Source organism: Nilaparvata lugens, chromosome 6 (genome assembly GCF_014356525.2).
Source record: "Nilaparvata lugens isolate BPH chromosome 6, ASM1435652v1, whole genome shotgun sequence".
NCBI classification, from domain to species: Eukaryota; Metazoa; Arthropoda; class Insecta; order Hemiptera; family Delphacidae; genus Nilaparvata; species Nilaparvata lugens.
In genome coordinates, this window is record NC_052509.1 from 39,984,082 (window position 1) to 40,004,636 (window position 20,555).

Sequence of the window (20,555 nt, forward strand, 5' to 3'; positions counted from 1 at the left end):
ACGCAGTGTAATTTGTGCTCAAAAGTACCTTTCTTTTTGCACTGCTCCAGTCAACTGGCTTGTCATATAATCCATAAATGGGTATATCAATACCTAATCTATTTTTTAGATGGATGAAATATTGTCAATTTAAAGAAATGTGAGTATTCATTTTTTACTTTCAAGGTATCTCTTTGCAAACTGATGTTGTAATACTGTTTCATTTTGAAATGTAGGTGTCTTAAACAAATAAATTATCTTGTCTTTGAATAATATTGCCAAGTAACCCCTAGCAGATTTGTATCAAGGCTATATTCTATCTAGGTTGTTTGACAGTCAATTAACAATCGTCAAATGAGCCAACCATGAAAAGAAAAATCTGGTGTTGCGCACTCACATAACTTTCCTTGCCGTTATGAGAATTGATCACCTGACGCTACTGTTCCCGCGCATCTCATGTCTACTATTCAAAGATTTGAGCCAGCTGGTGACAGGGCAATAACGCTGAAGACACACGAGGTGTGCTATCTCTTGATAGTGAATGATTTAATAGAATCAACAGTTGCCAACAGTTTGCAATTGAATAATCATATTTTTTCAAATTTCAAGCTTATTTTTAATTTTAGGTGAAAATGTTACTGAACATCAGTTGTAAAAATTCTCATGCTGAATCTTTTCCACTCGAAATTTTCTGTTTAAATTGTATCTGAAGCCTGATAATTGAGAATCTAAATTCAAACTTTGCATAGATGGGGCGGAGCTCCTGAAATTTTCACAGATATAGGACTCGTGGCAGTTGATAGAGCTTATCGATGACTATTTCAGGTATAACTCCAATCAAAATCGTTGGATTTCTTAGAAAATCACGAAAAACCCTGTTTTTGACAACATTTTTGCCATTTTAGCCGCCATCTTGAATCGCATTTTATCGAAATTGTTAGTGTCGGATCCTTATAGTGTAAGGACCTCAAGTTCCAAATTTCAAGTCATTCCGTTGATTGGGGGATGATATATCGTGTACACAGACGCACATACACTCATACACACACACACACACACACACACACACACACACACACACACACACACACACACACACACACACACACACACATATATATATATATATATATATTATATATATATATATATAATATATATATATATATAGACCAATACCCAAAACCCACTTTTTTGGACTCAGGAGACCTTGAAACGTATAGAAATCTAGAAATTGAGGTACCTTAATTTTTTTCGGAAAGCAATACTTTCCTTACCTATGGTAATAGGGCAAGGAAAGTAAAAATTCAAGTCAACCATTATTTTTGCTCGCTATTAAGATAAAATTGAATTATAACTGCCAATTCTCAAGACATTAAAATATTGCACAATCATAAGATAACTATAACAATAGAGTGATCCGTGGTCTATTGGATAGAGTGCTTGCATAGCAGCATAGAGATCCCGGGTTCAAATCCTCTCATTACCAAAAGTTTTTTAACCAGATCACTCCCTTTTGTTATAGGATGGGCACGTTATATTGTCGGTCCCGGCTGAAGTATCACAGTCGTAAGGCCCATTGACGGCTTAAATTATGTATTCAGGCGGTGGGACCTTCCAGCAAGGGACTCCCCACCAACAAAATCATACGAATTTATTTTTTTTATAATAATAGACAAAATGTCTTCGATTATACTTTACAACCAAAATAAGGTGAGCTACAAATTTTGTCAAATTAACACCCAAAGGGATAAAAGCTCAGCAATTTTAGAAATGCTTTAAATAATTATTTTGCTGATCCACGTCGTCACACAAGTTTTACTTTCGCTGACGTGTAATTGAAAGGTATCTAAATATTTTGTATTCGAAGAGTATACGGTATGTTACTGTATAATGAATATTTCAAATATCCATTGAAAGCTATATAAATAGAACTAAGGACTGCTGCTACTGCAAATACTGACAGAAGAGCTAAATAGCAAAAGTGCCATGTTCCATTTATATAGCTTTCGTTGGAGATTTGAAATAATTATTATACAGTAGGCCTAATAATATTCCAGCAATTGGTTAACTGCAATTTCCAATCTTGCATCGAGTATATATGTTTTCACTGGACTATGAATTAGTCGATTTTATTACAGTATTTAAATAAAATATTTTGGTACTAGTACCAATTATCATGTTTTTGACCTGATAAGTGGATGAATATAATAAGTGTGTAGTTAAGTTGGTGCAATTTGTGTATTGGGTAGTGAATTGCTGGATGTTGGCTGGTGACTGATTTGTTGTGTTGGTCGACAAGGACTGGCTCCAGGCGTGGATAGTGAGAACGGGGGCGGGGGCGGTTGCGGAGGCAGCGGAGGCGGCAAGAGTCGGTCTGCGGTGGTGAGAGGGGGCGGCAAGAAGGTGCTTAAGCGACGCAGCTCTGGTGGACCGGAGACGTTTGCCGTTTGGCCACCTGACCAGATGACACGCAGAGGCTCGCTTCCCGTCGATGCCATTGCAGGTCACACATTTTCATCAAATAGTTTATATTAATTCTTATTATATTATGTATATTGTTTGAAAATGGAATTTGGTTTCATTAGCCCTTAAGTACTGGCGTGAGGTGTTTTTAGACCCTCACAGCGGTAAATTTGGTGACTGGCATGAATTTTCAGCACTATTGTGCTTTTCAGTACATTCAAGCTAGCTCATTAGCCATCTTTGCCGGTTTGCACTCTCTGCACTTTGTTTGATGAACTGTTGGAAGTGTCTGGGGTGACGCCAAACCCCCGCGCCAGTAAAAGTCTTTCATTTCGGTGCATTATTTTATCCATCTCTAGTTATTACTGAAATTGAAAGTGTTATTTATTACATATTCTATATTGTTATTAAAGTTTTGAAATGAATTTAGATGAGTTGAATAGAGCCAGGAACAGATAATGATGATTTGATAATATATTGATATATAACTATGATTATAATATTTAATTGTATATATAATTATGTAAAGATATGGTGATGATAACACGCACATTGATAACAGGTGGTGATCTATGTGCATTTCGATCAGAACCAGAAATAAGCATGTTAGTATATAGTCAAAATTCCAGTAAATCTAGATGAATAAAATAAGCAATGTGTCATCAAAATACAATAAATATTTTTTTATTAGTAACTTTCATTGTTTCTAAGTGAGGATCTTGAGTTTAACAACATTCATTCTATCATTTTAATTCCTTTTCACAAACTAAAAAAAAACGCTCCATTCTCCTTCTAAATTTTTCAGAGTTTCAAAAATATACAATAAGTATTGATAATTCTAGTGTATTTATTTTCCAGCTATCGTGAAACAATTTGAAACAGTCCAAAGTTTGAGATAACCAACCTTGTTTGAGGAAAACGTTCTTTTTCTAATTCAGTAATGAAATAAATGAATGGGGGTCCACCGGCCCCCCGCGCCAGTAGTCGTTTCACAAAAAACCGCGCCTGTACTTGAGGGTTAAGCACGCTGCACAGTAGTAGCTTCCACGAGAACACGCTATCGCAAATGCCATGTACTTATGAGTTCCGTACATTTCAATTAAGCATTCTTTTATTTTAAGATTTCAAATTATTCCTTTAAAAAAGCAATGATATATCTATGGAATATAAATCACCGAAAAAACTCGAAGAATGAACCAGTAAACCTCAAATTTTGTTCTAATGCAAGTAGGTTTGATATTATGAGATTTTTGCTTTGCTCACTAACTAAAAAATGATTTCATTTCTATTTTCCTAACAACTCATTCTGATATTGTAGTGTGCTGAAATTTACAAATATAGAAATAATGATGCCATCATTTGCAAATGAAGAAAGTGATCAATTTGTTGGTTTCAGGGACGAGCGGTGGAAACGGGAATGGAAGAGGGGGGGGTGCGCCTCTTCTCTAGTATGAGAGTGAGAACTGATAAATTATGAAAATTCGAATAACTAAAGCAAAAACTGCCGTTCTTCAGGTATTACGTTTCTAGGACAGTCTATTTTGAATTAAGAACTGACTAAACAATTTAATATCATACGAAACAATATCAGCAATCGATGAAGCAAGAAATATGAAAATATATAACATTCAAAGGTAATAATTATCTTAAGAATGTAATAAATAAGACATTAATAACTCGGAAACCTTCCTGGTTTGTAATTAGAGTTAATAGTTGTCATCAAATGAATCAACACGAATGTAGATTCTGTAGTTAGACTATAAATGTGAAATGTGGTTCTAATTGTTGAAACTTGTGCTTTCTCGAAAACGAGAATCTTCTAATTGCCATTTGAAATCAGTTCATTGTTCCTGAATACATTCATGTCTGTTGTATTCCCAATCAATGCCGTGTTCTTAGTAAACATTTTAAGTCATAACAATAAATTGCATTGTCGATGCCAATATCAACACTTAGCCTATGTTCATTCAGGTGAAATTTATAGTTCTCGATTTCATAAAAGCGTTTCACATTCACTTCATATGATTTTAATTTACAATTAAGGGATTTTTAAAACATTTATTACTCAAGCAACATGAATATTTTTTAATGTATAAACTTGTGACTTCTTCCAATATTATGATCCATATACATTGTGAAGATTTAGTTTTGATATTTTAGAAAAATGATTTATTGTTAAAACCTGTAAAATTGACAGCATTGTAAAAATAATGATAGCAATGATCTATTGTAAGAAATTGGAAATCGATTGAATAATATTTACTGTTGGTTAAGTTATGGAAGTCGAGGCAGTGAATTGAAAACTAACAGAAAAATTCAATAATGTAAATAGCTATTGTAATTACGTTTTAGTGATTAAGATTTAAACCCAACCAGTTTTACTTGTTATTCAGATAGATAGGTCTGATGGAAGTTTTTGTATTGATAGGAGATTGCGACAGGACTGCTCTGGTTCAATAAAGAGAAGTTACTCGAAGAGACTGATTCTGAGAAGTGATACTTTTAATTAATTGGGTCTTCGGAATTTCCCAATAAATTTCAATACAACATTCATGAAATTGTTACTTTTGAGAACAATTTCTGTTGAGTTTGTGTTTATTTGGACAATCGATTGAGCCACTACTTTAGCTGCTCAGAGTTATCACACTTGTTATTTTTGAAAAACATGCACACATTATTCAAAAGTTTAAAAGATGAAGCCTCAACACTCAAAGCATACGCGGTTAGCTGTCAACAGAATATGTCGAGTTTGTAGGAAGATTCAGAAACAGTTTTTGCGATCGAAGGATGTTGTAAAAAGGGATTATTACGAACATTGAAATCTAAAAAATACATCATTTGTTTCGGTTTTTATGAATTCCTTTTATCCCTTTTGGCAAAAACATTTCGAATATCCATAAACGTTAGCATTAATTATTGATATTGTCAAAGTGTTTCATGGATTTCTCAATTTTAATATTCAATTTTTATTTCACTTGAAAATCTTGTGATTGAATTAGAAATTGTGACCTTTACCCTGTTCTAATAATATCATCTCTGTTGTACAGAAATAAGAAGGCCTAAGTAATTTTCTTCACACATTTTTATAGCAGTATTAAGTACGGAAGCTTCTGATTAAGTCTCATTATTATTTGTTCTTTTATTGTGAAGTCTCATGTCTTGTTTCTCTGTCAAACTGTGTAATTTATTCTTGGAGACTTTAAAAACTTATGTATGTGAAATGACTATTGTTGTGAATTGGTAAGTGTTGATTGTGTGAATACCAGTTCAAAGGTGAATTTCCCCATTCACGATGCATCACGGAAATTAAGGGTCCATATCTCGACTGTTTATATAATAATTGGTGAATAGTCAACCACAACTCAAATGTTATTTTCTGATTGATAATACTTTCGCCTTAGAAATTGTAGAGAAATTTATTTATTTTAACTTTTTGAGGTGACAAAGTATTGATGATCTCATATGCTTTTTAAATCTGTCCTGAAATTCTGTGCCCTATCCTATTCCGGCAGGATCATCAAAAATTGATGTTTATCAACCATATCAATGTAACGGTGGTACCTTAATCAATGATGGTTAGAATGTTATGATTTATTCATCTTAAAAAACAGTTAAACCAGTTCCAGTAGATACAGTTTACTGTTGCTCCGCACAACATACATGGTATTACAACAAGTTATAATAGCAACTCACTTTTCAGAGTTAAAGTCTTCTCGCATTCACTGCCCCTACATTACAACAAAGACAGAAACATCAAGCATTTCCAACACATACTATTCAAATCATTGATATCCGAAAAATAAAAAACCAACATTAAATATTTAACCACAATTTTAATTCATGACATCCAAAATTCTTCAGGACATGTATTAATCAATCACAAATCAAATTATAATAAGAATTGCTGAATTCAAAAGCGAAGGTACCTGTGAAGTTCATTTACCAGATCAAGTTTCGTAGTTTCGCATGCAAATGGAATTCTTTATATCTCTGAGTTAGCATTCGAGAAAATCTCAAATTTTATGAATCTGTTCCTCTTTAAACTTTTCAGGAATAACTTCTGGGGCCAATAGTACCACACTTATCAACATACTGAGGCACCTAAACTTTGGTTGGCTTCTCTATATATTATACTATTCAGTCAGAAATAACAGATTTTTAACTGTATTTGGGATCATTGGGTATAGTAGCGATACTTCTGCTCATTTTTCAATTGCATTTATCACAATAGAATATTTCAAATAATAGTATCCGGAAAATTGATAATATACATGGTACTTGTTGAGGAATTACTTACTTGAAAGAATTAGAGCGTCTATTACCAACATATTAAAATTGTCTAGATGTAACCCGAAATAGAAACCTATTATTGTAATATATATTGATCAGACCATACAATCAAAGACTGTGTGTATTATTTTTGTTGTATAGAGTAGCTAACTAATGTTTAAAATTATTATTCATATCTATTGAAACTCAGTTTGCATCTCATTCATGTAAAGTATTCCATCAACCTTTAACCTTTGTCATGAAATCGTGCATAATTTGTACAGTCATTCAATCGATATTCGTCAAGCTATTTATTAAATCAATAATAATCAATAAGAGATGCAGATTGTTTTTCAAAAGCACCGTCGAAGTGTTCTTTATTAAATGTATTTTACGAATAATGGTAGTACACAAGAATAATGTTATAGTAGACAGTTGAAATATGTATCAAAGACCAATCTGTTAATAAGTGGTAATAACTGTTAAATAGGTACCTTTTCAAGTTGAATGAGCCTATTGATAATAATAATTCAATTTTCGGGATATTTTCCTCATCTAATTCTAAGCAATTGTATATTCTTGTAACAATATTGTAAGTGGACATAGTGCAAAATACTGTACTAATCGAGTGATTATGTTCTCTTCTTGTGGACTTTGCAGAATCTAATGCTCATTATTATCCTTAGATATTATTTGTGCTGGTGATGTACCGTAAGTATTCACTAGTAAGATAAAATAATGATTTCATTATGTAAAATCCATGCGCTTGGTGGGATTCGAACCCACGACTGTTCCGACACCAATCATTTGTTGTTTTTCTAAAGCTACTAATATTTTTTCTTAGGTTACATTTTTCTATATACGTAATGTACAATTGTACACTTGAAAATGGTTAAATTCTGTCTTTGAGCGTCCAATTACAGATAATTGCAAATTAATGGTATTTTGCATTATGTTCCCAATGTAATTTAGTCTATAATTATTGTGACTTCTAAAATTTCTATATTTTCATTTTCTGTGTACATGATTGATCAATTGTATACGCTTGTATTGAATTGATGGTTCAATTTCTTCTTTAAATATCTGACCCTACTTTCTACTTATAGATCTATCATGTTCGCTATATGTGAGCCATTTCTCCCATTGAGTTCAAGAGTCGCAAATTAGCTTTTCTGGTGAGTACATTCAAACATGTTCTATAAAAAATGTGAAATGATTATCTCTTATCTGTTTATTTTAGACTGGCTAGATCATTTATACCATATATCATTTCATAGAAATTGTCCACAAATTCAATTTCTCCTTATTAATAAATTCAATAATCATAAAGTATTTATTTAGTAAGTCATACTTTATTATTCTCCATAAAACAATTATTATTGGACTATTCTCACTTAATACGAGTACCGCATTTCTCATCACTTAACTATCAACAATAAATTGTTGAAAAAATGTTCCATCCTTTTCTACAATACATTCTTCTCAATCATCTGATGCAATATTTCATCAAATCTTACATTGAATAAATCTTGTTACTTTTTCCTTGAGCTCAATGGAAGAAAGAGCTTAATAAACTAAATTCATTGTTACCGGTGTAAATTTACCTGACTGGAACTGTAAAGAATTATTTGATATTTGCGTGCGTGCGAGATGAATGTTTTAGACTAAACACCTAATGTAGAGTTCTTCTTGATGAACCCTAATGGAATGAGAAACTCCTGTAAATAATGTTAAACTGTGAACCTTTTTTATATAGACGTTAGGTGATGTGGATTATTATTTATTTGTTCCGTCTATTGTGTATAGTATGTATAATTTTCAACATTTACGAAATTCATAATTTGTTGCACTAGACGGATGAAAGCAAAATTCTACTAATATTTTACTTTCAGCTCAACAGTTTTTAAGTTGAAATATCAATTCATTATATATATTTTGTCTGAAAACATTCATAAGACTGATGGAATTTTAGTAGAGGTTGTTTCAAACTAAAGTAATAAATAAGGTCATTGTTTTGTGGTATTTGTTATTTCAGATAATAAATGCAATAACATGTTTGTTGACTAATTTGGAGAAACTCTTCTAAGGATTGATTTATTGTTTTTGAAGTCCTATTCACCAACAACACTTTCTCCACTTTAGGAAATAATATTAGTAGGTGCCAGTTGCACAAAAGCCGGTTAAATTTTAATCGTGATTAATTTCACGAGAATCAATCAGAGAACGCTTTTTCGAAAGGAAGGCTTCTCTGATTGGTTCTCGTGGAATAAATCACGATTAGAATTTAGCCGGCTTTTGTGCAACCGGCACCTACTAATAGTATTCCCAAAGTGAAAAATATTCTAAATTTTCGATTTAGAAGAGTACCTAGGTAACCGAAACGTCATAAAAGATAATCCAGTCGCAAGAAAAAGCTTGGTCTCCATATTGCCTCTGCCGAAATGCATGATTCTTCTCAGAACCAGCAAAGATTCGATTTTTGTAATGACCGTTTTCAACAGAACAATGAAAGATAGATAGACAAGAGTAGTACTCTACGGTAGGACTCTTCAAATTCGAAAAGACCATCGATTCACTTGACTATCCACATGAAAAATCGTGGTATTGGAAAACGTTATTTTATTATATAATAAAGAAATAACATTGAACTTCCTTATTAATGTTTTAATAATACTAGTTTTTTCATTGCAGATCAGGCTAGATCCTCAAAAAACTCTATATATTTTTATTTCAGTATACTGATTTTTGGATTTGCCTCTTTAGTTTCTACACTGTTAATCGTTAGAGCGAAATGGCCAGAGGGAAAGCATTTACTAGTACCCTAGATTTATCATGTGAAAGTTCCCCTTAACAGGAATGAACAGAAATTTTTACTTTTACTTAAAAAAAAACACCCAAGTTTGTCACTTCTTAAGATTTTATGGCAAACGCAGATTGGAAAAAAGTTTTTTGTCTGCTCTTGCCGACTCACTTGGACTTCTTTGTTGCTTCTAACATCATCCTTTGATACATTCCTAGATATTCTGAAACACAATGTAATGCCTCGTCTTATGGATATTTTATTTGACGGAGCTTGTTACATAGCCTAGTTAATTCTACTTGCTCCAACATTGTATAGGTCAGTCCAGTAAACGTAGCATCAGTCAATTTAGCCTAGAGAATAGCGCATGTTAGCTGAGGCTATTCCACTTGACAATGTAAAGTCTTCCTGGAGAACTGAAAGAAGGATAAAAAATTAGACGGATGGAAGAAAATTGTATGGAGTTTGAACTATTTTGAACAGGACCATAACGTGCCTAAAGGCTGATTTTCAAATGAAACAAAGTTTAACAAAAAATATTCTCATTTATTTTCAAATAGTAATAATAAAATAATCTCTGTAATAATTATGTTTATGTACATAGTTATTTGATAAAATCTTAGGTCAAATAACATCAAGGGTATTCAACTCTGATTTGTGTTGATTTGGCTTTTTGTCTGCCATCGGCAGGGCTTCCAGTCGTAGGGGCCTTCTGGACGAGAACTCTGGTGAAATCCGAAAATTATTATCTGAAAATTGTTATATAAAAAATTTTAGCAACCTATGGTAAACAACTTTTCATTATGCATTAATATATGAAATTCAATAATTTGAAGCGGGTAAATGATGTGCATTGATGAGGAAGGATTATGACGTATTCTAATTCGTGTGAAATTTGTTGGTCAAGACTGTGGAATAACTAGCTTTGGAAGATACTTGGATTGGAATGGATTTTAAACTTACTTGCGAAGATAGTAGAATAAACGGCGATTCAAAAAATGTTAGAAAATTAAATTTTGAAGAGGCCCATATGCACAGGAAAAACATTAGAGAACCTGGGTAGGAGTTTTGCTCCACAAGCCCACGCTAGAAAAAAAATCAAAACACACTTGTTCTGAACATACTAGGTCTGGCCGGTCGTACTTTTCAATGTCAAACTCACCACAAATCTAAATGGAGATAGACGAAATCAGATTTTATATGGATAAAGCACCTCAAAATCAATAGAATTCTTCGCTTGTACTCGAAAATAATCATTATTAGGAAAATTTTCCATCATGCTGTAATCTAGTACTTATAATTCAATGAGCTGATAATTCAGTTTTCTAAGGGACAAGCAACACGAGGCATTTTTCTAGTCGGCACGAAAGGGCAGGAAGCTCACTCGATAAACCAACCCAATTAGAAAATCGGAGAGCTTCCTGCTCTGTCATGCCGACTGAAAAACGCCTCGTAAGGCTTGGCCCTTGATCATCAATATTTTTAACATTTGTTGACAATCGGGACCTTACGGCTAATATCACAGAAAATAAATTTGACATCGGAATTTTTCTATCTCGATAATTGATTTTGGTGGAGAGTTTGCCTTGAAAATGCGACCGCACCAGTGGACATGGACTCCATCCGATCAGGAGGCGAATGAAAGCGATCAAGCCCCTTAGTAGGCACCATCTCGGTTTAGACGGAGATAGATCAGCTATTGGTTTAAACCCCGAATGAAACACATTAGAAATGCGACCATACCTACATGTAGGCCTAATCGTAGATTAGCGTTAAACCTAGATGGCACATATGGCATACGGCCCTAAATCGCCTACATACTGCTTATTTCGGGAGCTGATCCACGAATGTTTTTCCATGTGCGTATTGGGCCCTCGAGACATACTTCTATAGTACAAGTGAAGTGAAAAGCAAAAGACCTGCAAATTAATGTTAAGTTAGTCGCCACTCTCGTGAGTAAGAATTCTCACTCCTGTTCAATGCTTTCAGTAGTTGATTATGATAATGAATTGAATTTACCAAGCCATGTGTTTGGCTGTGAAGGCTGAGATCCAGCCCAGGAGCTGTTGAGAAAAGCAGATGCCACATTGCTTGGAGCGACGACTGGATTCATGTGCAGTGAGTTGAGCGAACTGTGGAATCCGTTCTGATTTAAGCTCGAGTTCAGACTAGGACCTCCGGTTTTCGAAATCCGATTGTTGTTCTCTAAAAAAAACGTTCAATTTTTAAAAAATCAAATATTCGTCTTTAACCATTTTTATATTATAAGTTTCTCAAAGATCAAGAGCCACATTCATGAACTATTTTAAAAAGTATTCTTTTGAACATTCTAACAGACAAACAAACTATTTGATTGCCTAGCAAGCAATTACAAGTCTAATGATTCTGGCTACTGTAGTTTTGGAACTAATTTATGTTTAAAGACCTTCTATATCCAAAAACTTGTTGGAATAATTTGAAGTCTCAACGTGGTGAAGTTTTACACTTGGATAAATTTATGTGGAATGTACTATACCCAATTTATAATTATATTGATGAAGTAATTTCAACAAATATTCTTATCTTGAATATCCACTAATAACTACACCAGTATGAAATCATGTTGTGGCTGCCAGATAATTTTTATCCTGAAAATTTCTATGTGTTTTCTTTTATACTTTTTTTGAAAAAAGGCAATCTCATCTCAGTAACTGCCTTTATCTGCTGGATTTTTATGTGTAGAATTTGAATAAATTTGTGAATGAAATTTAAGTTGTTTATATTTGAGTATGCTAAAATTGTTTGGAATACTTTCAGTACCTAAGTGCTAAGTAAGTTATCGTACGTATTAAATGAGTATCACTGATCTAAATGATATGAAAAAAGTATCACTATATTACAACTCATTCTAAACCAGGACTTGAAGTTTTACTCTCTACTGTTCTAGTAAATTATTGAGGAGGAGAGAAATTCTACCTTTCCATTTATTGAATGCTTTTGATGCATCTTCTTGAGCGCGTATTAATAGTTCAGTGGCACGTTTCGGTTTGAAATAATTTCCAGCGAAATCTTCTTCTTCGCTTTTTTGTAGCTTCTGAAAATAAACAGGAAAATTACACGAGCTCTGGGATTGAACAATATTAAATCAATTTCATTCAGATCGATAATGCCCTAACTTGAGGTAAAACACACGTGACCTTCTGTCACGAATACTAGATTATTGATTTTGAGCTCTTTCAGCCAAAACGAATGAAATATTTCATCTCATCTCAATTAGCACTCATGGTTTGAGTACCATGTACTCAAACATGAGTACAAAAACACTGTACTGCCCTGTAGTTGCAGAACTTGAACTATAATTGTCTTCGTTTTAATGATTTCACGAAATTATCGTCTTGAAAGCATAGTATTGAAATGTACCAGAATAACTTTTTATTAAATTGCCAATTCGGAAAAATGAAAAAATCTCAGGATTCAAAGAGTAGGTATCCAATCAGCTCTTGCAAAGTGATTCCACTGTCCAACATATTTCATTTCAGACATAAATAATTCACCATAATCTCAAACAATGCATCATTTGAACTTCTAGAATCGAATCAAGATATTTAATTCCTAAATTAAAACACTAAAAAAATGAGTAGTTGGACAAAAAAACATGGTCAGTTGTGAATTCTCTTCACAACTAGCAGATCAGCGGAATCACGGATTCTTGAACAGAAGCCTCTCAAATTTGAATCGAGAATAAATGCCACGATAACCAATCCTTCTTTCAAAAGACCTCTCTGATTGGTTCTCGTGGAATTAAATAATGATTAGTACTTCACAGGCTTTTGCGCAAACGGGCCAATGTGTATTAGTCACAAACATAAATCCAAATCATACTCTCAGGGGATATGGATTTTATAAAACTGTGTGTTTGTGAAGAAAGAGTTTTCAATTATTACACAGAAGGTGCAAAACTATATAAATTATAATAAAATATAACTAAAGAGAAGTAGATACTATAATGATTAGAACGTGTGAATAAGGTGTATAAATAATAATAATTAACAATGTATTTATCACAATCTCAAACCATACAGTAGAAGCGATTCTTTGGATACTTTGGATATGATGAATGCGTTACCTGGAATATGTAGGCGTTTGCTTCATTGTCGTTATCTGTAGGAGTACTCGACTGACGACCGTTGGAAACGTCACTGCTGCCACTTGACTTGTTCCATCGTCCGGTCGAGCCCGAGCCATCACTGGTCGCCACTGCCACGTACGGCCCTGACATGCAATGCACAATGCACGTGCTGTATGCTCTATGCTTATCTTGTGCTTACAAACATACATTGGAAAAGGGAAGGATTGGTTGTGACTGTATGTGTTGTAGGATTTGTTGTCAGAAGCAATTACGATAATAACTTCTTAATCTTTATGGAACTAGAATCGACTTGCAATGTAAGCTCTATTGAAAAATAATTGAAGTCTTTAATTTAGAAACTTGTTTGTTATTGTAAAGAATTTGTGATGAAAATGGTAATACTTGAGCCATTCTGGTGAATGTTGGAATGAGCTTTTAGAAGCGTTTTCTAGATAACATTGTTGCTATAGACCTCTACTATGACATTTATAGTTTGCAAATCAATTTAAGTTACGAAAAATCTCAGCAGATACGTTTTAAATGTGATTTAGCAAAGGTTAATCTGTAGGTGGTTTTGATTAATATACAGCTTCACAACATGAAAAGCAGTGATGGATCGTAAAACGTCTACTTCAGATACATAAGTAGATGAACTAATTCTAAACATCGATCTTGCTTAGAGGGTCTGCCAGATACATTTTATTGTGACATCGGTCTTTGCGCATTGATGTTGATCTCCAAGAAATAGAAATGATCACATAAATGATTGTAATTTGGTCAGACCTTGAACAATGAATCACCACTGCTGGGTTTCAAACTGTAAGCTGAAGGCATCATCATTCCAGATATTCTTTGCATGTTTGCTTCTATCCTTCCAGGCGCTGTTTGAGATGTGAATCTTGGTCCATTCAACAACAAACCTATATTTCAAAACCAAAATATTCTGGAATCATCGTAGTTTTGGTAGGAAAGTTTATTGCAAGCCTATCTGGCCCTTTGTCTCAATACAGCCACAAAACTTCTCAGGTACAATAAGTTTGTAACGTATATTTATTCAAATTTAGAATCTAACTTGATGTAAGAGAAATCAGAACTGAACGTTATCCTAGAGTCTTCGATGATTTATGTTTGGAGTGAAATAACAGGGTCTATTTCAAAAACAGGTCTGGAAATCTAATAAACTTGATGCCACCCGCATACAATATTTCATAGTATTTCAAGTTATTTCACGTTTAAAATTTTAATAAACGTATTCCTACAGTTAATTGTTGAAATCACATTAACATATCTACATTCAAATACTGTATATATTGTGCAGTTTACATACCCGCTGGAGGTAATTTTGTATGCATAGAAATTTCGGGAAGTATCCAGGACTGCTCATCTTCACTCCATTCTGCTTCTGATTTGATTTTGTCTAGATCCCTGGAATAATTAAATTATTTAATAATAATAATCAAATAATAAAGAATAATTAAATAATAAGTAAATTAGGTGGCAAGTTCAAAACTCAATCACATAAAAATTTAATGGTGAATATATAGACATTTAGAAATTGGGGTACCTTAATTTTTTTCAGAAAGCAATATTTCCCTTACCTATGGTAATAGGGCAAGGAAAGTAAAAATGAAATAAGAATCGTCTCCCTGAAAGATTCAAACTTACCTATAATTACATTCTTTTTTCAACGTCGGTATTATCTTATCGAGTATTTGCTGATAAAGTTTGATTTGCTGCTGTTGGCGTCGTATTGTTTCTAGATAATCTGTTCGTTCGGATTCAAATTCACTATGTAAGTCTGATATTTCTCTCTCAAGTCCTTTCACCTGTTGGAGGTAAATAAAATTCAAGATATTAGCTTTCTACTAAATATTGTCATAGAGTAAAGATACCGTTATTGATTCTATAACGAGATACCGAGTAAATTGTACCTAGATTATTTGTTTCTCTGTACAGTCTAGCGTATACCGGCAGCTGAAAATATTTTTGAGACTCTCTATGGCAATGAAACTACAGTGATAGCCTATGCTTGGTTTAGCCTAATAGACTCAACAAAATTCTGTAGACAACAGAAAAATAAAAATTGGTTAAATATTTGTCAAGTCAAATAATTATTATTTACAATAATTATAATTATTAGTGTTTCATGATAAAAAATGAATAGAACTACGATAGAACATGATAAGAGTCGGTCATACATTTTGTTCATATCAATTCTGTCCACCAATAGAAACCTAGAAAGTATTATAGTTATTTTGATACTCCAAGTGAATAATAATGGATTTATTGACCTTGGTTTTGTGTTTTCTAAGTGTAGCTTTCAGTTCTTCCTGTATGTCGTCGTAGACACCAAGCACCAATTCGCCCTTATCTTCGCCGTCCACTTTGGCCAAAATTTGCGCCAATTTTTTCAGTCGTCGTTCGGCCGCTCTCTTCTTTCTCAGACGCCTCTCTCGCAGCTCACTATCTCCCACTCTCTCTCCTCCCACCATACTGGCTTGTAGCTTCTGCAGCCTGAAAACAGACGAGTTAACATGCATTGAGTAACGAAAGCTACTAAAAACTGAATTCGGAAGAAATGATCGTGTTTCATGGTATCAAGTAAATACTATCGACAACATGAATATACGGGAGAGAAAAAAAATTGTGTTCAATTGCATCATGTAGCTAGTGTATGAATTTCATCATTTTTACAAAATAATTTAGTCCATTTCAGCTTGCATGTATTCTCATAAGAATCTACAAATTTTGAAATGCAAATTGTTTGTCCGAAAATGTAGGTACCGTATGTACTAAACAACTTGAAATGTTGAATTTAGATTACAAATCAAAGTAGTAAATTATGACCAGGTATTGTATGAGTAGGGTGTAGGCTATAGACAACGTTAGTATCTGTCCACTAACTGTGGGCTATAGCTTGTTATCAATAATAATAATAATATCCGTATGGCTTTTATTTGTGGGGAGTCCCTGATGGAAGTTCCACCTCACCTGAATATATTATTTAGGCCGTCAATGAGCCTTACGACTGTCATACTTCAGCCGGGACTGACAGTAACGTGCCCATCCGATAACACGGGAGTGACCTGGTCAAAAACGTGTGGCTATGAACAGGTTTGAACCGGGATCTCTAGGCTGCTGCGCAAGCACTCTGCGCAAGCGCTGGACCATGGATCACTCCCACAAACAGTAGTTTAACCAAAGCTTAGTTTACTTATCTTGTTAACACTAATATTAAAGTACTTTTATTAAATCTTATTACTCTATTACATCTCATTTTTCTCCAGTTCTGTGCTGAATTCTGGGGTTGAATTAATTGATTATGACTTGTATCATGATCATGACCGACAAAACCAAGTTGAGCCACCAGCTGGTGACTCACCTGCCACCACATATTTTATGGTGGCGTCAGTAACGCGTAGTGTGTCATGCTCCATATGAAACCATGCTAATCCAATGGGGCATAGGCCTAACATTGTACAAGAAAGAGTGAGTATTTTTGTTAACCTGATGGTTGTCTAGAACGACCATTTAAAATATGGAGTAATTCAAAGAATATTTGCAAAATTTCATGGGATCAGAATCCATTGTTGAAATATTATTGGTTTAAGAAATAAAAATCCAAGAACATCAGAAAACATCTTCATTCATTATTAGTGGCAATGAGAATTCTAAAAGTTATCTTTATACAAATTTCAAATTATTTTTGTTCAAATTAATAACGTGTATTATCTTAATGCATAGATTTTTATAAAACAAATTTGCCAAAATATTTCCGTCTGTGGAACTCACCTTTTCAATATCTGTTGTTGAGCTGGACTGATTATGGGATTTTCACTGAAAAAAAGTAAGAGTAACAGTGAATAAGACTTTATAACTATTACTGTTTACTTTTAGCCAAAAAGCTTATTACTAAATCTGGCTAAACTTGTCAAACAAATACTGTTTTCAGTCTCAAACTACAAATACTTTATACATATATTATACTCGTATGAATAACATTGATAATAATGTTTTAATTGAAACGCTTCCGTGACTATTGAAGTAATCTTATTTATTGAACTGAATGAAGAATTTGTAAGCTTCTAGTACTTTTAATACCTATTTGTTTTTCACTCCACTGTTACTGAAAGAAGAATGTAGCCTATTGGAGGTAAAATTTCTAGAATATATTGTCTGTTCTTACAACACTTTCAAAAGCACAAATTGAAAATAGCAAACTGTAGATGCTCAGTCAGTTTATCGTTATTAGAGATGTTTCTTAAGTTATAAGAGATGCCAAAAATTGATGCAAATAGCCAGCTTCTCATTTCAATTTTATACTATTTTTATTTTTAATTTTTTTAATTATTTGAATTGTAGTATTATAGGAATATTCATTCTAACTGACAAGCGTTGGCTCTATTAAATATAATATGTATATGCAAATTGAATTGCATTGTATTGCATCAACTTCACTGGAGATATTATATTTGCTTGCCACATCGAATACTCACATGTCTAAAGGATCATTTGAAACAGGCTTTCTTGGCGTTGGAATTTGTTTTGTTTCAACCTGCAAAGATTTGAAAATTCGAATGAAATCATTCTTCTATTCCATAATGTACATTGATTAAACTGTCGGAAAGGCTTGGATATTAAACTGTCTCTCTTTTAACTCATGCAACACTCCAAATTCAGGAATTTAAAATTTTTAAACTCAATTCAAAAAGATGGAGTAAGATGTTAAAAAGAGTAATTGTAATGGTGAATAGTTTTAACTGTATAATATTACTACAACATTGCAAATGAATGCATATGAATGAATTCAAGTATAGTGAACTCCAATCAATCAAATTATTTTACATATTGTTCAACTGTATTAGTATGTCATATTGATGAACAGAATGGAATATGGTAAATAAGTCTTGAATTTCGGCACATATTCCTCTGGTTGTAAAGGTGAGGTATTTTTAGAAAACACTTCAAGGTAAATGAGGTGAACCCATTAAAAAAATGTGTTCTATGAGTTGACAAACCTGGGTATTGATTCGTGATATTTCACCCTCGTATTGCTGTTTGAGTGCCTGAAGATCGGCCTGCACCTGGCACTTGGTGCTGTGCATCTCATGGTATTGCTCTCTCAGAGCCTGCATCTCCTGCTCATACTCCAATCTCAACTTCTCCCTCTCCAGTTGCAATATGCTGTCATCTGCTGAAAAATTTCACAAAACATGCAAATCAATTTCTTAAGTCGACCTATACTACTACTATACTATAATTATATACTATACTATTCAATCAATCAATAATTTCATTCAATTACTGTATGCAGCTAAGGTGAACGTGATATTTTCGAGCTCAAAATTTAAGTGGTTTTATTCTTCATTTTGTGAATCTAAAGTTTGTTTTATGTTTTTACGAAAGTTTTACTATCAATCTATCCAAATTTAAAATTGTTTGTTTTATTCTAATTTATATTTTTAGATTGTGATTTGGTTTAGAAATTGAAATGAACATAACCTATGTACAATATGTAACCTATGTATAATATTTGGACAATTTGAAACTAAATTAGGAAATTTAAGAAGTTTTCGGCAATAGCCTGTTTTTTTCGATCATTGTATTGTTTAAGCTGACCTAATAAATAAATAAATTATTCAACACAAAATACACAAAAAAATCAAAATACAAATTTCTAAAAAAATACAGAAAACAGGCTTCATGATGGGGTGTTCTGAAAGGAGAAAAATACCTAGCAACTATGGTTTCCCATATAATAGGCTAGTAGAGGGTATGAAAGTAAGGAATGAAGGGTCAAGAGGAGCGAAAAAGGGGAGAATGGGGACTTAAACGGACATCGAATAACTAATTGTTGTATGAACAACTTTTTAATTTATAATATAAAGTAAGAATTTGATGGACTAATGACGTTATCATATTCTAATTTGAACACTGAATTTGAACAAGGGTACTAGTAATTTATTTAATTGAATATTCAAGAAGTCGTATAAAAATACTCAAATGAAAAGTAGATCCAAATTATAAAAATGGTTTATGATTAGCTAAGAGTTGGTTTTCATTCCAAAGACAAATTAATCAAAATTAACTTATGCTAAAAGATGTTCGAGCCAACTAGTGTACCTATAGTGAGATTCATGTTCTAAAATCGGCATAATTAGCATCTTATCTGATTAACGTTGGTTCCCTATCCTTGTCTGTCTAGACAAAGCACATAGCTATCAAGATAGCTTAATCTTTTTCCTATTCCGCACCGTTGTCAAACTCAACTATGCCAATTGTGAACTACCGGTATATTAAATATCAACTCTTATTGAAATTAATTGTTGAATCGTGGAATACGTTTGATCATTATTAAAAAGAATCAACAATTGATCAGGAAATCAAGAATCAAGAAAGAGAAATAAGAATCAACAATTAGTTATAATATCAGGTCAGATCTACTGGGGTCACAGCTACCTTCTATAGAAAGCGGTAGAAAAGGAAAAGTGGCAACAATGTCTTCCTATCATTTCTATTTAATTCATGACTTATTAGACATGAATTATTATAGAAGAATTTTCCCCAAAAATACATAAAAAAGCTCCTTTGCGTTCCGTAGAATGTACTTCGTTCGTGAATGTGTACTGCGTTGCGGGTTGCATATTTGCCCCCTTACACATGCGCATACTGAACAAGAGTTGGAGCGTAAATTTTGTTGAACGAGTGCATAATTTCTTCTCTATGACAGGTCGCAGCTCGACCAATGTACACGATTCAGTATCATACTCCATAGACTTCAAATGGAAGTGAAAAAATCAGAGCATAAGTCAGATCGAACTATTGGAGACCAACTTCAGCGTCACTACATTATTATTTTGTCAGCATGAAAATGGACACCATATTACGAAATATCACGTACATCTAACGTACAACATTATTCACGTACTTACG

General features: G+C 33.2%; 2 protein-coding genes across 17 annotated transcripts in view; one reads left to right on the top strand and one right to left on the bottom strand.

The window, feature by feature from the left end:
* LOC111045382 (high affinity cAMP-specific 3',5'-cyclic phosphodiesterase 7A) overlaps positions 1 to 8,791 on the top strand; it is a 319,448-nt gene extending 310,657 nt beyond the window's left edge. For 11 of the 14 annotated variants that reach the window (XM_039430779.1, XM_039430781.1, XM_039430776.1 and 8 more), the window contains 2 exons: positions 2,282 to 2,485; positions 3,842 to 5,565. In XM_039430779.1, the coding sequence (XP_039286713.1) occupies positions 2,282 to 2,485; positions 3,842 to 3,894 (257 nt within the window). In that variant the 3' untranslated portion in view covers positions 3,895 to 5,565. Of the gene's footprint in view, positions 1 to 2,231; positions 2,486 to 3,841 lie in introns of those variants that run through there. The other 3 variants (XM_039430775.1, XM_039430771.1, XM_039430786.1) reach the window with 3 other exon arrangements.
* A 1,248-nt stretch (positions 8,792 to 10,039) lies between these two features.
* Positions 10,040 to 20,555, bottom strand: part of LOC111045374 (osmotic avoidance abnormal protein 3) — a 52,585-nt gene continuing 42,069 nt past the window's right edge. The window contains exons 8-17 of one of the 3 annotated variants that reach the window (XM_039430788.1): positions 18,641 to 18,816; positions 18,119 to 18,177; positions 17,415 to 17,459; positions 15,914 to 16,136; positions 15,288 to 15,448; positions 14,950 to 15,047; positions 13,620 to 13,765; positions 12,470 to 12,587; positions 11,534 to 11,719; positions 10,040 to 10,263 (exon numbers count right to left, since the gene is read on the bottom strand). In XM_039430788.1, coding sequence (XP_039286722.1) covers positions 10,139 to 10,263; positions 11,534 to 11,719; positions 12,470 to 12,587; positions 13,620 to 13,765; positions 14,950 to 15,047; positions 15,288 to 15,448; positions 15,914 to 16,136; positions 17,415 to 17,459; positions 18,119 to 18,177; positions 18,641 to 18,816 — 1,337 coding nt within the window. In that variant the 3' untranslated portion in view covers positions 10,040 to 10,138. Of the gene's footprint in view, positions 10,264 to 11,533; positions 11,720 to 12,469; positions 12,588 to 13,619; positions 13,766 to 14,392; positions 14,543 to 14,949; positions 15,048 to 15,287; positions 15,449 to 15,913; positions 16,137 to 17,414; positions 17,460 to 18,118; positions 18,178 to 18,640; positions 18,817 to 20,555 lie in introns of those variants that run through there. The other 2 variants (XM_039430789.1, XM_039430790.1) reach the window with 2 other exon arrangements.